The sequence below is a fragment of the Mastomys coucha genome, unplaced genomic scaffold (genome assembly GCF_008632895.1).
Source record: "Mastomys coucha isolate ucsf_1 unplaced genomic scaffold, UCSF_Mcou_1 pScaffold9, whole genome shotgun sequence".
NCBI lineage: Eukaryota > Metazoa > Chordata > Mammalia > Rodentia > Muridae > Mastomys > Mastomys coucha.
Window position 1 is genome coordinate 7,221,390 of NW_022196915.1, and position 17,084 is coordinate 7,238,473.

Consider the following 17,084-nt stretch of genomic DNA (forward strand, 5'->3'; position numbering starts at 1 on the left):
TGGTCAAACATTCCAGCCCCCTTGGCACCACTCCAATTTACAGTCAACAATTTTTTTCTCTAATTTAAAAGATTGGTTTCTATATGTACTGTGTATACCACATACTTGTCAGGGCCCATGGAGCAACAGAGAATGCCAGATCCTCTGGAACTAGAGTTAATTAAGGACTGCTGTAAGCTGCTAGGTGAGCGCTGGGAACTAATCCCAGGTCTTCTGGAAGAACAGCAAGTGCTCTTCACTACTGAGCCTTATCTCCAGTCCTATCGCCCAGGTGTCATTCCTTCATTTAATCCACTCTTACTGTTTTGGCCCTCAAGCCTGTGCTCATGTATCATTTCTTCCTTTAGTTTAAACCTGATTTCTCCTTTCTTTACATAATAGCATGAACAAAAAGTGGGATTTTCACATGTTATACATGTAAATCTCCTGCTAATTCACTGAGGAGCACAATGATCCAATAGTTCTAGGTTGGGAACTAAGAGTCTACCCCACTCCTCCACCGGCCTTTCTGGACAGGGTCCCACACCATAGACAGCCCAGGTAAACTGGAACTCACTATACAGATGAGGCTGGCCTTGAATTTGCAACTAGTGCCTCAGCCTGCTGAGATCACAGGTGGTGCTACCATTCCCACACCATTTTGTGGAGATCAGAAGGTAAGTTGAGGGGTTAGGTTTTCTCCTTGCATTGTGGGGTTGGGTTCTGAGGATCAAATTCACAATGTCAGGCTTGGGAGCACACACACTGTTGGTTGTTGGTTTACCTATTTGACACAAGCAAGAGTCATCTGAGAAGAGGGAACCTCAGTTGAGAAAATGCTCCTGTCAGACTGGTCTCTAGGCAAACCTAGAGGGCATTTCCTTGACTGATGATTGATGTGGAAGGGCCACTATGGGCAATCTCATCCGTAAGCAGGTGGTACTTGGTTGTGGGAAAAAGCAAACTGAACAAGCTGGAAGGAAGAAGATAAGGAAGCAGTGCTCCTCCATGATCTCTACTTCAGTTCCTGCTTTGTTGAGTTCCTGCCCTGACTTCCCTCAAAGTAGACTGTTACCTAGAAGTACAAGATGAAATAAACCCATTCCTCTCTAGGTTACTTTTGGTCAAGAAACCAAACTAGGACATACCTTAGTCCCTGAGCCCTCTCACCAGCCCAAGGTTCTATTTCTAACAAAACTTTCAAGTTAATGCTAATTATACTTTGGTACCAGGGTATTGTGCCATTTCTGGAAATATTTTCTAATTTGATTAATTTAAAATGGTGTGTTTCTCCTCAATGCAGACATAAATGATTTCTATTTCTTATACCTAAAGATAGCAAACAAGTAGAGGTATAGGTCAGTGGTATAATATGCGTGTGCCTAGGGCCTGCTTCAGGTTCCCCAACAGCAAACGATAACAAATCTGATTAAATTCAATTCTTTGTGTGTCCAATATAAGAGGATGTGATAATAAGTGTGTTATTACAGTGTCCTTTGACATAACCATGGGCAAGAAGCTATGATTGAGAATATGCAATATCAAAGTTTATAAGTTTATAAGGTAAACTGAGGCTGGGGAAATGGCTCCATCTGCAGACTGCTTGCCATACATAAGAATCTGAGTTCCAAATCCCCAGTGTCCATGTAAAAAGGTAGGTGTGACAGCACAATACGGAACCCCAGAGCTACAGAAGAGCTAGGGGCTGGGAAGACGAGGAGACAGAATCTCCATGACCAGTCTCAGCAATCAGTGAGAGTGCTAGCTTCCATGAGAGGCACTGACTCCAAAAATAAGGTGGAGAACAAGAGAGAAGGTCATTTGATGTGCACACCAGCACACACATGTATGTAGAAACATGAACACACACATGGCCCCCTCCCCACACACACTAAGACAGTAAGATAATAAAATTGACTCAGTCTGGTTTCAATTACTTGAAAGCCAAAGACCTGTGCATAAAAAGAGAAAGAGGCTAAATTCTTTCTCTTTTTAATTCTTCCCTGTTCTTGATTACCATGAGGAGTAAGGGCAAGCCTGCAGCTTCTAAAGGACTGTTAGAGGACCAAAGAAAGAGATCAGGATCAAAGGGGAAATCTGAAAGTAATCTGTGAAATAATGCTTAGGATCACAAAAAGGCTGACACTGTAGCTCAGAGGTAAGTGGGAGGAAGAGAGAAGGAAGGAGGGGAGAGGGGGAAGAGTGGGGAGAGAGAGTGAGAGAGAACACATGTGTACCTCTGGAGGGGGAGAACTGACTGGGAAGGGGAGAGAGGGTGAGAGAGAACACATGTGTACCTCTGGAGAGGGAGAACTGACTGGGAAGATGACTCAGTGTGTAAAGTGCTTGCTACAGAAATCTGAAGATCTGAATTCAGATCCCCAGAAGCTGAGAAAGGTAGCTCAAATCTCTAGTTCCAGCACCCCTATAGTGAGATGGGAGGTAGAGACTGAGAAATCCCTGTAAGCTTCCAGGCTAGTTTGCCTGGGGTATGGGATAGATAGCAAGAGACCCACACCCAAGACTTTCCTCTGACCTCTATATGCACACTGTGGAATGTGCACCCAGCCCCACAAACTTGCACACACATGCATGTACACACACAGATAAATGAATGAATCACTCTAATGATAAAGTTCTATTTCTATATTTTAGCTACTATATTAAATCTTACCTTTAAGGGCCTAGAGGACTTAGACCAAGATTTTTAAAACAAAACAAAAACAAATAAAGCAAAGACTATCTAGATATTAGCATATGAAAAACTGAAACAACTTCAGTGAGACTGGAAGATTATTAAGTACCAGAAATGAAATGCCATTTCCATATAGGTCATAGAAATACCTTCACAAATGCACATTTATATAGGTACTAGGCTATTCATCATAGCATCATCTGTGATATGAAAAGTTGTTCAAGACAATGTAAACATCACTTAGACACAGTGAAACACATGAATATTCATAAAGTGAATATACACCTTCTAAAAGTGCTTTTAAAAACCCATATATAGGAGGCTGGAGAGATAGCCCAGTGGTTAAGGGTTCTGACTGCTCTTCCAAAGGTCCTGGGTTCAAATCCCAGCAACCACATGGTGGCTTACAGCCATCTGTAATGAGATCCAATGCCCTCTTCTGGGGTGTCTGAAGACAGTTATAGTGTACTTACATATAATAAATAAATAAATCTTTTAAAAAAACATATATAAAACCATCTATCCCACATGGTAAGTGAAACAAAGCAAAGTGAAAAACGGGATAGATTGTAAGCATTCTGGTAAAGAAATACACCCACTTTTTTCTCTCTGTAGACAAGCTCACAGGAAGGAGACAGGGAAGCAGAAAAGGGTGGCAGCCTGCCCGGGAGAGTGCATGCAGGTGTGTGTGTGTGGGGGGGGGCGTGTATCACCACAAAGCAGCTCAATTTTCAATGGCCTTTTAGCCCCTTTAAACATTGCTCACGTGACCACTTAAAAAAAGTAGCCTTTAAAGTTTTTGTAAAAAGCTAACAAACCCTACGGTTACTCAACAAATTACTCAGCTCTACTCAAGTTAACAGGACTCTTCTGAGTGAACCAAAGCCTTTGTTTTCCCTTTAACGCCCTAAGTTACAAACAACCTTTAGAAAAACTTGGAAAATTCATTCTTGGTTCTCCAAATCATCTCCACCCAGTGAGTCAGCTAGTAAAAGGGTGCGTCTATGCCAGTCTCTCAGCTGACAAGAGGCCAAAGAAGTTAAGGGTGGGGTTCGGGGTGGGGAACGGTGTCGACAAACACGGAGGGGAAACAGGAAATGTGACTTAAGTCAGGCAAGAACAGGAACAGTTCTCCAAAAGCCGCCTCTAGGTTCCGGAAGGGCCATTTAAAGCAATGACTGGGAATAACAGGGAAACACTGCTTAGTCCTCTGCATGGGAAGGTAGCCCTCATGAGGACTAAAAGGTGGTTTAAGTTTGCGGGGGCAAAATTGTTTACTCCACTTGCTTCTAATGTTTTCCTTGCCTAATTGTCTGTAATTGAGACAGATCACCTGGCAGCAATTAGGAAATGTAATAGATAATGGTAAGATTCCTGGCATCTTTTCACTTGTTCCCTGGCTTAACCATTCCCCTCCGCATCTAGGTTACCTAGACGTCTGATATGGGTCAAGGACTAGGAAGAAAAAAAATCTAGATTGTTACTAGAATAGTTTCCAAGAATTTTAAGCCGGAGCTTACATATCAGGCTTGTGAATTCTGTCCTAGGTGTCATTAAGCACAGCACAAATTCCTCAAGTTCCCCTAAATTTGCTGTGTCACCAAAAAGTCTAGTCACTAGCCAAAACCAGCTTTCGGAGCTGTTAGCCGGCTTTCTGGCAAGGGGCTTCACCAGAGCCACCCTCTGGCCTCAAGTTCCTCCACCTGCGGCCCACATGACCGAAAGCGGGGTACCACTGCTCTCTGGCATCCCACCCTGAGCCTTAAAATGATTTATCAACAGGCCTTCCCAGTCCTCCCGCACGCGGGGAAAGCATGCCCAACCCACCCCAGCCCCAGAAACCCGTCCGAGTCTCCGCCACCCGAGGCCCACCCCGTTAGGACACTAAGGGCGGAAGGCCAGACTAGACTGGGAACCGGCTGACTGGCCGGCGGAAGAGCAGCAAGGGGAGGGGGGTGCGGGTCCTCACCTGAACAAGAAAGCAGCGTCACACCCTAGCCCGCTTTCCTGCAATATGGAGCCAGGGAGGGCCAGAGGGCGTGGCGCATGGGCGGCGCGAGGGTGCTGGCTGCTTGGACCGCCCTCAAGCTCGGGCGGGACCCTGCTCCCCTCAGGTGGCTCCACTGGTTTTAACACGTGTCCTATCTCCGCGAGCTGGATCTACTCCAGGTGGTGCTACTGTAGGAAGGGACTGAAGCTTTGGGTCTGGCCGCTCGAGTGGGCGGAGCAGAAGGACTCAAAATGAGTGAGCTCCGGGCCTCAGGGTTTCCCGAGAACCTAGGGCGAGTTTGTCTCTTGTGACTATAGAGAATTGTGGGTAGACGGAACTGGAGTTGAATTAAGCAAAACTAAGCAGGGGGTGAGTTGGTTCAAAGTTCTACTGGTCCATTAGTGTTAAACTCACTCTATATAGAACTAGGTATCTGAAACATCTACATGGAATAAATATATATGTGTGTGTGTGTGTGTGTGTGTGTGTGTGTGTGTGTGTGTATACAGACACACAGGCCATATTGATGTGAATAGTAGCTACAGGTCAACCAAATGTTCGCCTGGCTTTTTGTTTTTGTTTTTTAAAACGTTGGTCTCACTGGGACTGATGACAGTAAGGCAAGACTGGCTGGCCAGTGACCTCCTGGGATTCATGCATGCATTTTCAGTGTAGAATTACAGGCTGATACTTGCACGTGACTGAGCCAGCTCTCCACCAAGACTTTCACTTTCACAAAAAAATGTTACTTGGGTATGTAAGCCTGAGCATAACTTGTAGGAATTGTTTCTCTTCCTCTACCATGTGATTTCCAGGGATGGAATTCAGGTCATAAGGCTTCACGATAAACACTTTGGTCAGGCATGGAGCCAAGTGCCTTCACACCTCTCAGTATACGCCAATTCCACTACACTACACTTTTTTTTAAAAAAGTATATTTGTATAAGATGTATTTACATGTGTGGGCACATGTGGAGGTCAGAGGACAACTTGGGGGAGGAGACAGTTCTCCCTTCCCACCATGTAGCTTCGGAGAATGCAACTGTATTTTCCAGGCTTGGCTGCAAGGTACATTTACCACTGGGCCATCTCACTGGCCCAAAGCACTTTTGCTTACTTGATATTTGAAACATAAAATCTAAAATAAGGTAATTTTTTTGTTTTTATTTGTTGTTACATCCCTGAAGTGGAAGGTAGGAATACCAAAGTCACACCACACAACAAACCTTACAGAAGAGATTTAGTGGAAAAGATACACTAGGGAAGGTGGTTGCCTCTACTTGGCCAGGAGGTGTAGACCTTTCCAGGGTGGCCTGATTATGAGCCTCTTTTTCTGTAGGTCAGGGCCTGGCCACTCTTCTGTTAGAGTAATCTGTAGGGCGGGGCCTGGCAGGTAGAGGTCTCTAGGTGCTTCATACAAGGGAAGTCTTTGCACATGGCACAGAAAGCTGCCTAAGTTGGTGTGAAAGCCAACATTTGTGTTTCTGGTGTAATATCTAAGAAAATGCACAAATTCATGAAGATTTATGTATCTAAGCATTGTAGATCTCGGATCTATTTTAAACAGTTTGAGGCTGGATCTTCATATAGCCCAAGCTGACCTCAGACTTGCTGTGCTGCCCCAGATGCGCTTGAACGGATCCTTCTTCCTTCTACCCTACCTCCCGAATACTGCTGATTTTGTGGACTTCAGTCTTGCTGTGTAGTCAGGACAGCCTCCCAATTCCCGAGCCTCCTACCATACCAGCACTTGTACTGGATTACAGGCATGTTGCACAACACAGTTTGAATTTACTTTATATGATATGAATTGGGGCTCCAACTTTATTCTTTTGCATGTGGCTATCCAATTGTTCTAGCAAGGTTTGTTGAAAGGTCTTTATTCAGTCTGTCCTACAGAACGAGTTCCAGGATACCTACACAGAGAAATCCTTTCTCAAAAACAATCAAAAGGAAGGAAGGAATAAAGAAAAGTTTATTCCTTTGATCCTTGTCAAGGTGACTCATAAATAGTAAGGATATTTTTTTCCAATTTTTGCAATGGTCTAAATGTATGCATCTACTTCAAAATTAATGTTTTTAAGTCTTTGTTTTCAAGATTATAGTATTAGGAAGTAAGGCTGTTGGGAGATAACTAAACCAAGAGAATACTACCCTAATGTATGGGATTACTGCCCTGATTAAAAGGTATGATTGTTTGGTTGCCCTTTTACCAGGTGAGAGCAAAGAAAGGTGCCGCTTTCTATAAACCAGGAAATGGGTATTACCCAGATAACAAACCTTCCAATGTCTTGGTTTGTGAAATCCAAGAATCTGTAACTTAGAGAAATAAATGTCTTTTCTTTGGTCTTTTTTCCTTTTTCACCCAAGTTTCAGACCTGTAACTCTTGTGTGAAGCTGAGGCACCTGAACATCTTAATAACACCCTGTCTCAAATAAATGATTAAAAACTAACAAATTACAAAAAGAGAGCTAGGAATGTAGCTTAATAATAAAGCACTTGCTTAGCACGTACAAGGCTCAGGGTTCAATGCCCAGTTCTAGGGGAAAATAATCAGAAATGAGTCTAGTCATGTTAACTTCCATTGGTTTAGAATCTTTACTTGAACTGTGAATAAGGCTTAGCATACAATATGTTTCAAAGCTGGCAAAAATCTAACATCAACAGGGTTATTTGATTAAGCTTCCATTTTCCAGGCATTCAGTTAGGATCTGGTTCAATTACTGAAAAAAATCAAGGTTTTTCTTCTAGTTGCTTCTTATTGGCAGGAGGAACTTCCAAGAAACATGATATAGTAGGCACTACTGTATACTGGCTGCTTGTTGGGATTAGAATAGACCTGTTCTGGTTTAAGGGACGCGAAAGGATTGGCTCCACAAGCAATGATGTGTGTATCCAAGTTCACAAGAATCTGCAAAGAGGCTTCCAATTCCGGTTGGCTAGGGAAGAGAGAAGGAAAACCCTCGACTTAGTGTAAAAGAACAGAAATTGCCCAAGTGCAACACAATTCATGATCAATCCCAAAAATTATCTAAAGCTGTACTAAGCAAGGGCTACTTTTTTCCTCCCAAATGTCTCACCAAATCCCTGATTAGCAAAGAACAGTTCCCAGAATTTTTTTTTTTTTACAGACACATATAGGAAGGGAGACTATCTTCCTAAGACAAACAGGCAAGGGGAATCAAAATGAGTATATTTGTATATAGGAAAAATTGTGTCCAAAAAGGATCACAAACAGAAATAAGTAAAAACCTGTAAACAGTAATCAATGTTGGAATCTCATAGTCACGAAGTAGCAGCAGGGTAGGTAGCCAAGCTTCCATCAAGCCTGGGGAGGCATGGAAACCTGAAGAACAAGAATGGAAATGGGAAGAGAGGTAGGAAAGGCTGAGGTACAGCCTAAGAGCAGGACACATCTTTGATGTTATCTGCTCAACCCCAGTTCTCACCATTAGGAACTTCAATAAAAAATTCTGAACCAAGGTAATATGTAGGGGAAATGATCAACCAAGCTCATCATTATACTGTATTTAATGAAGACTAAAAGAAATGAATAAAGACCAAGTGAAAAAGATTTAAGTAACTTGTCCTGGCTAGTTTTATGTCAACTCAACACAAACTAGAATCATCTGAAAGGAGGAAACCTCTTAAGGAGAAAATGCCTCCTAAGATCCAGATTTGGTCATTTTCTTAACTAATGATTGTGGTGGTTTGAGTAGGTTTGGCCCCAATAGAATCATGTGTTTGGGTGCTTGCCCTATAGGGAGTGGCATTATTAGAAAGTGTGGCCTTGTTGGAGGAGGTGTGTCGCTGCAGGGGCAGGCTTTGAGGTCTTATATGCTCAAGCTATGACCAGACATGTGTTATGACACACAACACAGTCCCCTTTTGTTGCCTGCCAATCAAGATGTAGAACTCTCAGCTCCTTCTCCAGCACCATGTCTTCCTGGACACTACCATGCTTCCTGCCATGATTATGGGCTTAACCTCTGAAACTGTAAGCCAGCCCAAATTGAACGTTTGCCTTTATAAGAACTGCCTAGGACATGGTTGCAATAAAACCCTAACTAAGAGAGTGATTGATGGGGGAGGGCCCAGTCCATTGTAGGGGGTGCCATTCCTGGGCTGGATTCTATAATAAAGCAGAATGAGCAAACCATGAGAAGCAATCCAGTAAGCACAACCCAACCATGGTCTCTGCATCAGCTCCCACCTCCAGGTTCCTGCCCTGACTTCCTTCAGTGATGGACTATAGTGTGAACTGAATAAACCCTTTCCTCCCTAATTTTCCTTTGATTTTAATGTTTCATCACAGTGATAGAAATCCTAACTAGGACATAAGTGCAGAATGGAAAACTACTAGTTCCTTAGCATTCCTCTGAATGAACAGTTCTTACCTGGATGGAAAGCAGCCACCAAATCTGGATGGGCCAGATTCCCAGTCTCTATCTGCTCCTCCCAGAAGTCATGATACATGGCCCTGTGGCCACTAAGCTGAATTGTTCCAGGCTCCAGAGGTAAAGATGAGGAACTCTGTAAAAGGTCAGTACCCACATCCACACCCACCATGATCACACGAAAGCCAAGGTGTTCAGGAAACATATAGCCAAGCTCATCATAATCTCCAGAACGAATGAGAAATGTCTCCACGTGGGAAGCACCAACCACATGCAATGTGCTTCCCCCAGGCTTCCCAACATCTATTGCCAGAGTCCGAAGCCCTAAGCCCAGGGTCAAGGGCCGTGACAGAACATCTGTCATCAACCGCTTCAAAGAGCCATGCAAGACATCTGAGTCTGGCCGTGGCCTTCCTAGACTCTCCCAAAGCATGGTCATAGCGTAACTACCCAGAAGAGCATTCAATGTAGATTCTAGCTGTAAACCCCTCATAGAAAACCAGGTATCCCAATTCTGTATATCTTCAGGCAGCCATGGCCAAGGTCCTGAGGGTAGGACAAAATCACCTGTGGGACAGAAAGAGTTAATAAACAGGGCTGGAAAGAAGAGGGTACACTGCACTTGGAAAGGACCTGAGTTTGTTTCCCAGCAGCCAAATTGGCCAACTTTCATCTCCTGTAATTCAAGTTCTAAGAGATCCCATGTCCTCTTCTAGCCTCGGGAGACACTGCTCTCATATGCAAAAACCCATACTCAGAAACCCATAATTTTAAAAAATAAAGAAACATCAAATCCTTTCTTGAGTTAAAAATTCCCCCCTCAGTAATTCGTCCATATTTATTCTGCCAACCTTTAACTACAAGTATCCTCATTCCTTCTCACAGTTTCTCATTTTCCCCTAAAAATAACATGTTTTTATTTAGTTCTAACTAACATCATCAATTGCTATTATAGTACAATTTCCTAATGCCTCTAATCTACCTGTGACCAGAAGCCATTCCATGACACGATCTACAGCCACAAGACGAAGCTCTCGACAAACCTTCCTATGTGCTGGCCAATCTGACCTCTGGCACTCTGTATCACAGTAGTAGACATTTCTGCATCTGAGGGAATGAACCAAAGAAACATGTTCCTGTGTCACAAAGATGTCTTTGTGTCCAGGGAAGGGGCTGGATGTCTGTACCTACAAAGAAAGGCCAGTGAGAGGTGAGGAAGGTAGGGAGAATGACAGTAACACTCCAAATGCAGAAACCATGCGGCAGATGAAGTAAACGGATTAGGAATACAATCATTCTTAGACAGAGTGCAGCTCCCACTTCCACTGATCTAAAACAACTTAGGGTTTTTTTTTTTTTTTAAATCTCTTTCATAAAGGCCGGGCAGTGGTGGCGCATGCCTTTAATCCCAGCACCTGGGAGGCAGAGGCAAGTGGATTTCTGAATTCGAGGCCAGCCTGGTCTACAGAGTGAGATCCAGGACAGCCAGAGCTCCACAGAGAAACCCTGTCTTGAAAAAACAAAATAAACAAAACAAAACAAAATCTCTTTCATAAAGAAAGAAAATAGTAAAGAACCAAAAAAACCCTAGATATTTGCTGATGCTTTCCTTACCAGGTATATCTCAACTTCAGCCTTCTCAGAACAAATGTCATCTTACCCTCTGTGTACTCAAGAAATAAGTGGAAGACTGTTATTTCATCTCCCACAATACCAAAATAGACAGGATTAAAACTGGGGTCACACAAAATAAGGAACTATTAATTCTCAAAACACAACAAAAAACAACTGAAACAAAACAAACAAACAAAACAAAACAAACAAAACCCCTTAGGGTTGTTGTTCTTGTAATGAGGACTTAGTATAGGGTCATCCCTCAATGTCCCCGCTGGCCCCTAGTCACCTCTTACAGTGCCGGAGAGCCTTGCAATTGGAAAGGCTATGAGGAAGCGCTTTACAATAAGCACAGAATCTGAAAGTGTCCTCCATCTTCTGGAACATTTCTTGTTGACACCGAAATCCAAAGCTTGACACTGGGGTTCCCCCATCTATCACCAACCTGCAAAGACAGTATGGAAGAAGGTGCAACAGGGACAAGCATCTCCCAAATCTCTTCTGTGCTTCCTCTGCCTTGAATGGATTCTTATTGTAATCTTAAATGTATCCTACTCCCATTTTCTTAAGCAAATTGTTTCTTCTATAGTAACATGACTGACAAAGGTCAGAATGAGAAATTCCTAAATTATACTCGTCCAACCTTCTGATATGATACTATGCCTTTTTCACAGAACTGGTCACTCACTTGTATTCTTCATAGCTTTTCATGTTCAGCTTTTGGAGGATCAACTGGGACAGACCTGGTACATTATTGTCCAAGGAAATGAAGCCAAGTGCATCAATGCTAGGGCCAGGTTTTGAGAGGGCTGGAGACACTGGAGACACTTCTGTGGGTGGGATTTCAAGCATGGGAATCACCGGTGGAGGTTTCTTGTGCTTTCGCCGCCGTGAACGAGGAGCCATGATCAATGAACTTGGAGACCAGTGCTAAACAGTAATGGAATTTGACAAAATGAATGCAAATCTTCGGATGCCTGGCATTTTACTTCCCATTCAGGTCTCTGAGGCCCAACTATCAGAAGATTTATTCATTAGTTATAGATTACTTACTGGTATAAACACTTATAGAAATTAGAGGAGACCACTGGGCACATGGTAGCTCATTTCTATACCAGTACTCAGGAGGCTATGGAATACATATAGAGTTCCAGACCAGCCTAGTCTGTATAGCAAGACTCTGTCAAGCAAACACAAGAGGATGATTACTTATAATCTATGTATTGTGTGATATGTGAAGCTCTACATACTGGTAAATAAATGTACAAAAAAGAAATTAAGAAACCCTTAAAAAGGCAGTGGTTAAGAACTGGGTTGATCAAAATAGCCTCGAGACTTGTCTTTGTTTGCCGTTTTTGGGAGGCAGGAGGACACGAGGATAGTCCCTAATCACTGTGTTGCTGGGGGTGACTTTGAATTCCTGATCCTCTGGCTCCATTTCTCAAGTATTAGGACCATACCCATGAATGCCAGGCAAGCACTTGATCAAGTGAACTACATACATCCCCAGTTGCGGGACAGAGAAGTTTTGGTAGTTTGTTGAGACACTCTTATGTAGCCTAGCTGTATGCTACCATATTTGTCTCAGAACACAGGTTGTTAAATTAACTTAAAAAGGAAGAAAAAGCAACACAAGTTTTGGCTATCCAAAACTACCAACAGGTGGGAAATTGGCTCATCTAACCTAGTTGTGACTATAAAACCTAATATATGCCGGCCTGTTCCAATGGCTCCCCTCTCTGCCCTTCTAAACTAGTGCCATGGTTCTAGTCACCTTCACAACCATCCACTAGGACCTTACTGGATATGATGAGCTGTCCTGTGACATATGCCTGGAGGTGGTCAGCAGGACAAAAGACAACACTGGGGGACTGCTTCTGCTAAAGGCCCCCCAAAAGCTATAATCACTAGTGTTGATAGTCAGTCATGAACCAACTTCATCAAAAAAGTCTTCAAGTATATGAAAGATTATATGAAACTATTCAAAGGCAATTGAGAGGTAGAGAGACCAGAAACTGCAAAATCTTTTTGTCAGGGATACAGAATAAATGAAGCACATCTAGGCTAAGTTAAATAACTACCAGTTTTTCACTGGGAACATATGAATCAAAATGGCAGGGTTTCGGTCCTAACAAAAGATGATGTGAGTCTACATAGGATTTTCTTTAATGATGGTTTAGAAATGGAAAATATTAACCAACTAGGATCTATTACATACCATATCTGGCTGATGCTTGTCATCCAAACAATACCAGGGCTTAAGATAAATGGGACTAATATCATACTGATCTTTATTTTACACGTATGGGTATAGATGCAGATACATGCATATTGCACTGTGTATGTGGAATTCACAGAACAACTTCTGGAGTTGTTGGTTGCCTTCTACCTTGTTTGAGGCAGGATCTTTCTTGTTTTTTATATCTCATAGTGCAATCCAACTAGGTAGTCCACAACTTTCTAGGCAATTTTCCTCTTTCTACCTCCCCACTTGGCATAAGAGCAACAAAACTCCAAATGTGTACTATAGAATTGGGTTCCAGGAAAATTCAGGGCATCGGGGCTTGCCAGACAAGCAATTTTACCCACAGAGCCACCTCATGACCTCAGGTTTCTTTAGAAGATTTATTTTTATAAGTGTTGTTCTTGCACATATTCATATACATGTGTCACATTCATGCCTGGTGCCATGGAGATCAGAATAGGGTGTGATATCCCGTGGAACTGAAGTTACAGATAGTTGTGAGCTACCATGTGCATGCTGAAAACTACAACTGGGGTCCTCTGCAGAACCATCCCTTTACCTGCTTTTTCTTTCTTTTTTTTTTTATTATTTTTAATTATTTTTCCTCTTTTTTCTCTTTTTTTTCCTCTCTCTCTCTCTTTTTTAACCATGATTTATTTGGAGTAGAGGCATTGTTTTGTTTTTAAAGAAAAAAAAATAGTGGACCCAGCAAGGTGGCTCAGCAAGTAGAGATGCTTGCTGTCAAGACTGACAAACACAATTTGATCCTGGGAACCCATATGATGGAAGGAAAACCAGATTCTGAAGGTTGTTCTCTCATCTCTGTGAACATGTGAGTGTGCACACATGTGTATGCACATGGACACAAATAAATGTAAAGAACATAATTTTTGTAACTCCAGAATATCCAACACCCTCATACAAACACACACAGGCAAAACACCAATGCACATGAAATAAAAATAATTAATTAATGAAAAAATATATATTCAAGCACTCTTTAGAAGCACACACACTAAAACTGAAATAGTAAATAATTTAAAAATGAGTTTAGCAGATCAAGGAGAAAAATAAAATAAAAATCTAAACAGTCACTTTATCTGAAAAAGAAAAGTCAGACAAATTATAAAGAAAATTTCTAAAACATACTAATCTTTAAGTAAAATTAAAGCCATATCCATCTATTAATCTAACTGGATGTGATACCCAAGTATCTTTTTTGCCTTGTCTTTTATCTGTGCCTAGACACAAAGGATCATACTGGAAAAAATTAAAATATCACTCACCCAATGTATATTTATTGATAAACAGGTAAAATCATTTGTAAAATACTATATGGAGACAAATATGAAAAAGTATATATTTTTGGGAATGTAGGCATATGTCTATGACCTGATTAAAGGTTGAGGCGGGAATAACTCAAGCTTGAGATCAGTTTAGGATACAAAAAAGTAAGTTTACCATTTGAAAACAGGAAGAAATGTATGTATTTCATCTACGGGGATATCAGACACAAACTATAAGTTACTATGAAATCTTCTAGAAAGCTAATGAGAGAGCAGAAGACAGTCTCCATAGTAAATATACTTCATGAGATGAAAGCAGTTAGAACTGACCTTGAGAGATAGGAATACACTGAATGCACACAGTCAGGGAACAGAAAATGTGACTACAAAGAAGAGGGTGACTACAGAAATACTGACAGAAATAATCTGAGAACTAATGGCAAAATGGCTCGAGGGCTGGAGTGATGGCTCTGGGCTTAAGAACATGAGATACTCTTCCAGAGGATCCATCCAGGTTCAATTCCTATCACCCACACAGCAGCTTACAACATTGCTAATACCAGTTCCAGAGGATCCAACACTCTCTTCTAACCTCCTTGAGCACCAGGCAAAAATGAGGTGCATATACATACATGTAGGCAAAGCATTTATATACATAAATCTAAAAATAAAAAAAGATAAAATAAGATAGATAGATACCATCAACAGTGAGAAATAATAACCCAAAGAATTAAAGGAAATATTTATGTTATATATTTATAAGAAAATAAACATTTAGAGTATATATATATATATAAACCTCTTTATTGACAGCCATAGTGGTACATGCCTTTAAATACAGCACTCAGAAAGCAGAGACAAGTTGATCTCTGTGAGTTTCATGCCAGGCTGCTCTACATTGTCAGGCCAGGGCTACACAGTGAGAATGTCTCAACACTAACACCCAACTTCTAGACAAAGTATATCCTAACTTGGTGTTGAAGCCCACAGCTGAAGACAATACATATTTTGGTTACAAGATATATAGAACTGGCTCAGCAATGTTCTCTCTGGTAGCTAGCTTTCATAGTCCCAGAGATGCTACGCTATCTGCTGGGGGAGAAGACACCAGTGGCCTTACCCAGTGTTGGGCTCTGAATGCTAAAATACTGACCTTCCAGGCAAGATGTTGCTCACTAAGTGTAAAATAGGAGCATGACCATTAGAAGATAACCAACTACTTTTTGATTATATTTGAGGTGCTCCACAAGAAGGAATTCATGCCTGGTACTATAAATCTGGTGAAAGCCTGAGTCGGGTATTCATAGGCCCTAGGGGGAACCTAGTACAGTTGTTTGCTACATGCCCACACTGTCAAACTGCTTTCTAAATGTTTACATTTATACCCATAGATTTGTACTGCTCTCAACCCTGGTCAGAGAAGCTTCTTTTTGCAATGTACAGTAGTGTTAGTGCAGAAATTCATAACTGGTCAAAGTGGCAAAAAACAGGTGACTTTGAGTGCTCAGGTCTAAATGGGACAGCTAGCATCTATGTTACAATGTACACCACCAAGACTCAGGGAACACTGACTAGGGCATCAGGTTAAAAAACTGGAGGATGCAAAGAAATGCCATAAAATGCCAACTCCTGGACATGACATGGTATTGTAGTCATAAAACTACATACTATAGAGTTCAAGGCCAGCCTTGTCTACAGAGTGAGTTCCAGGACAGCCAGGGCTACACAGAAAAACTCTGTCTCCAAAAACCAAAAAACCTATAGACTGTGGTTACCTGACCTGTTCAAGATCCACAGAAGATCAAGCTAGTCAAAATTCCAGCATGAGAGGGAAGGCATTCAGGAGGCCTGACCCCTATCTGAAGAGCACTGGCAATTGATGGGACTGTGGCCACTGGAAAGTTGCTCATGTTCCAGTGGATGGCCCTATACCTATACACATACAGGCACCACTGACTGGACTCAAAGAATTATTTCAGGAAGAAGTGAACTTGGGAATGGGCTATGTTGTTTGTGTATACATGTGGACTGTCCAGAAGAAGTTGAAGGGAAGAATAAGAGGTGTATTTGGTCAAAATATATTATATGCATGCCTGGAATTCTCAAACATTAAGAAAACATATTGAAAAGGGAGAAGATTTTAGAGAATATGACAAAAAAAGATATTGTAGATATTGAAGGGAAACAAGAATGTGATTTAATTCTACTTACTTAAAATATGTTTTTAAATGTTAACAAATTCAGATAAATTGAAATGTAACGTTTCTCATCATAATGCAATAAAACTTAAAAAAAAAAGGGAGAAGATATTTAAGTAGGCCTTTTGTAGAGAATATATGCAAAGGAAAATAAGCAGAAGAAAACATGCCCACTGGTTTCCTATCAGAAAATATACAATAATGAAATATAATTTCATCCCCCTATAAAGAAGGCTATCAAAAAAGAAATAGAAAAGGCCGTTTATGGACCTCAATACTTGAGAGGCAGGAAGATTGCCACAAATCCCCGATCTGCCTAGACTATACAGTAATTTCAAGGCTAGCCAGGAATACAGTGTCTCACTAAAAGAAAAGAAAGGAAGGAAATAAAATAACAGAATTACTACATGTCAAAGCAATTTCATTCTTGTATATACACCTCCAAATAACTAAAAATGGTTATCTAATAAATGTTCTGATGTGAATGTTCAGAACAACACTGTCCTGAATAGTCAATTAGAAACTAAAGGTCCAATAAAAATGTATGATGAACACACTGGGATTTATAAGGACAGGAAAAAAGGGGGAGGGAATAAACTTAGAGAAAGATAGTAGATTGGCAGTTATCAGAGACTGGATGGAAGTAAATGAGGAATAACTGCCTGAGTTGAGTTTTTTT

The 17,084-nt window shown here is 41.4% G+C and overlaps 2 protein-coding genes across 4 annotated transcripts in view; both read right to left on the reverse strand.

The window, feature by feature from the left end:
* The window catches only part of Anxa7 (annexin A7), a 25,610-nt gene extending 20,736 nt beyond the window's left edge, over nucleotides 1–4,874 (reverse strand). For 2 of the 3 annotated variants that reach the window (XM_031361666.1, XM_031361667.1), the window contains exon 1: nucleotides 4,644–4,874. The gene's annotated coding sequence lies outside the window, so the exon portion shown is untranslated. The remainder of the gene's footprint in view (nucleotides 1–4,643) is intronic. The other variant, XM_031361668.1, reaches the window with a different exon arrangement.
* A 2,370-nt stretch (nucleotides 4,875–7,244) lies between these two features.
* Mss51 (MSS51 mitochondrial translational activator) overlaps nucleotides 7,245–17,084 on the reverse strand; it is a 13,355-nt gene continuing 3,515 nt past the window's right edge. The window contains exons 2-7 of the mRNA XM_031362049.1: nucleotides 11,365–11,606; nucleotides 10,966–11,121; nucleotides 10,045–10,169; nucleotides 9,063–9,629; nucleotides 7,918–8,011; nucleotides 7,245–7,604 (exon numbers count right to left, since the gene is read on the reverse strand). Of these exons, the coding sequence (XP_031217909.1) occupies nucleotides 7,424–7,604; nucleotides 7,918–8,011; nucleotides 9,063–9,629; nucleotides 10,045–10,169; nucleotides 10,966–11,121; nucleotides 11,365–11,582 (1,341 nt within the window). The 5' untranslated portion in view covers nucleotides 11,583–11,606 and the 3' untranslated portion in view covers nucleotides 7,245–7,423. The remainder of the gene's footprint in view (nucleotides 7,605–7,917; nucleotides 8,012–9,062; nucleotides 9,630–10,044; nucleotides 10,170–10,965; nucleotides 11,122–11,364; nucleotides 11,607–17,084) is intronic.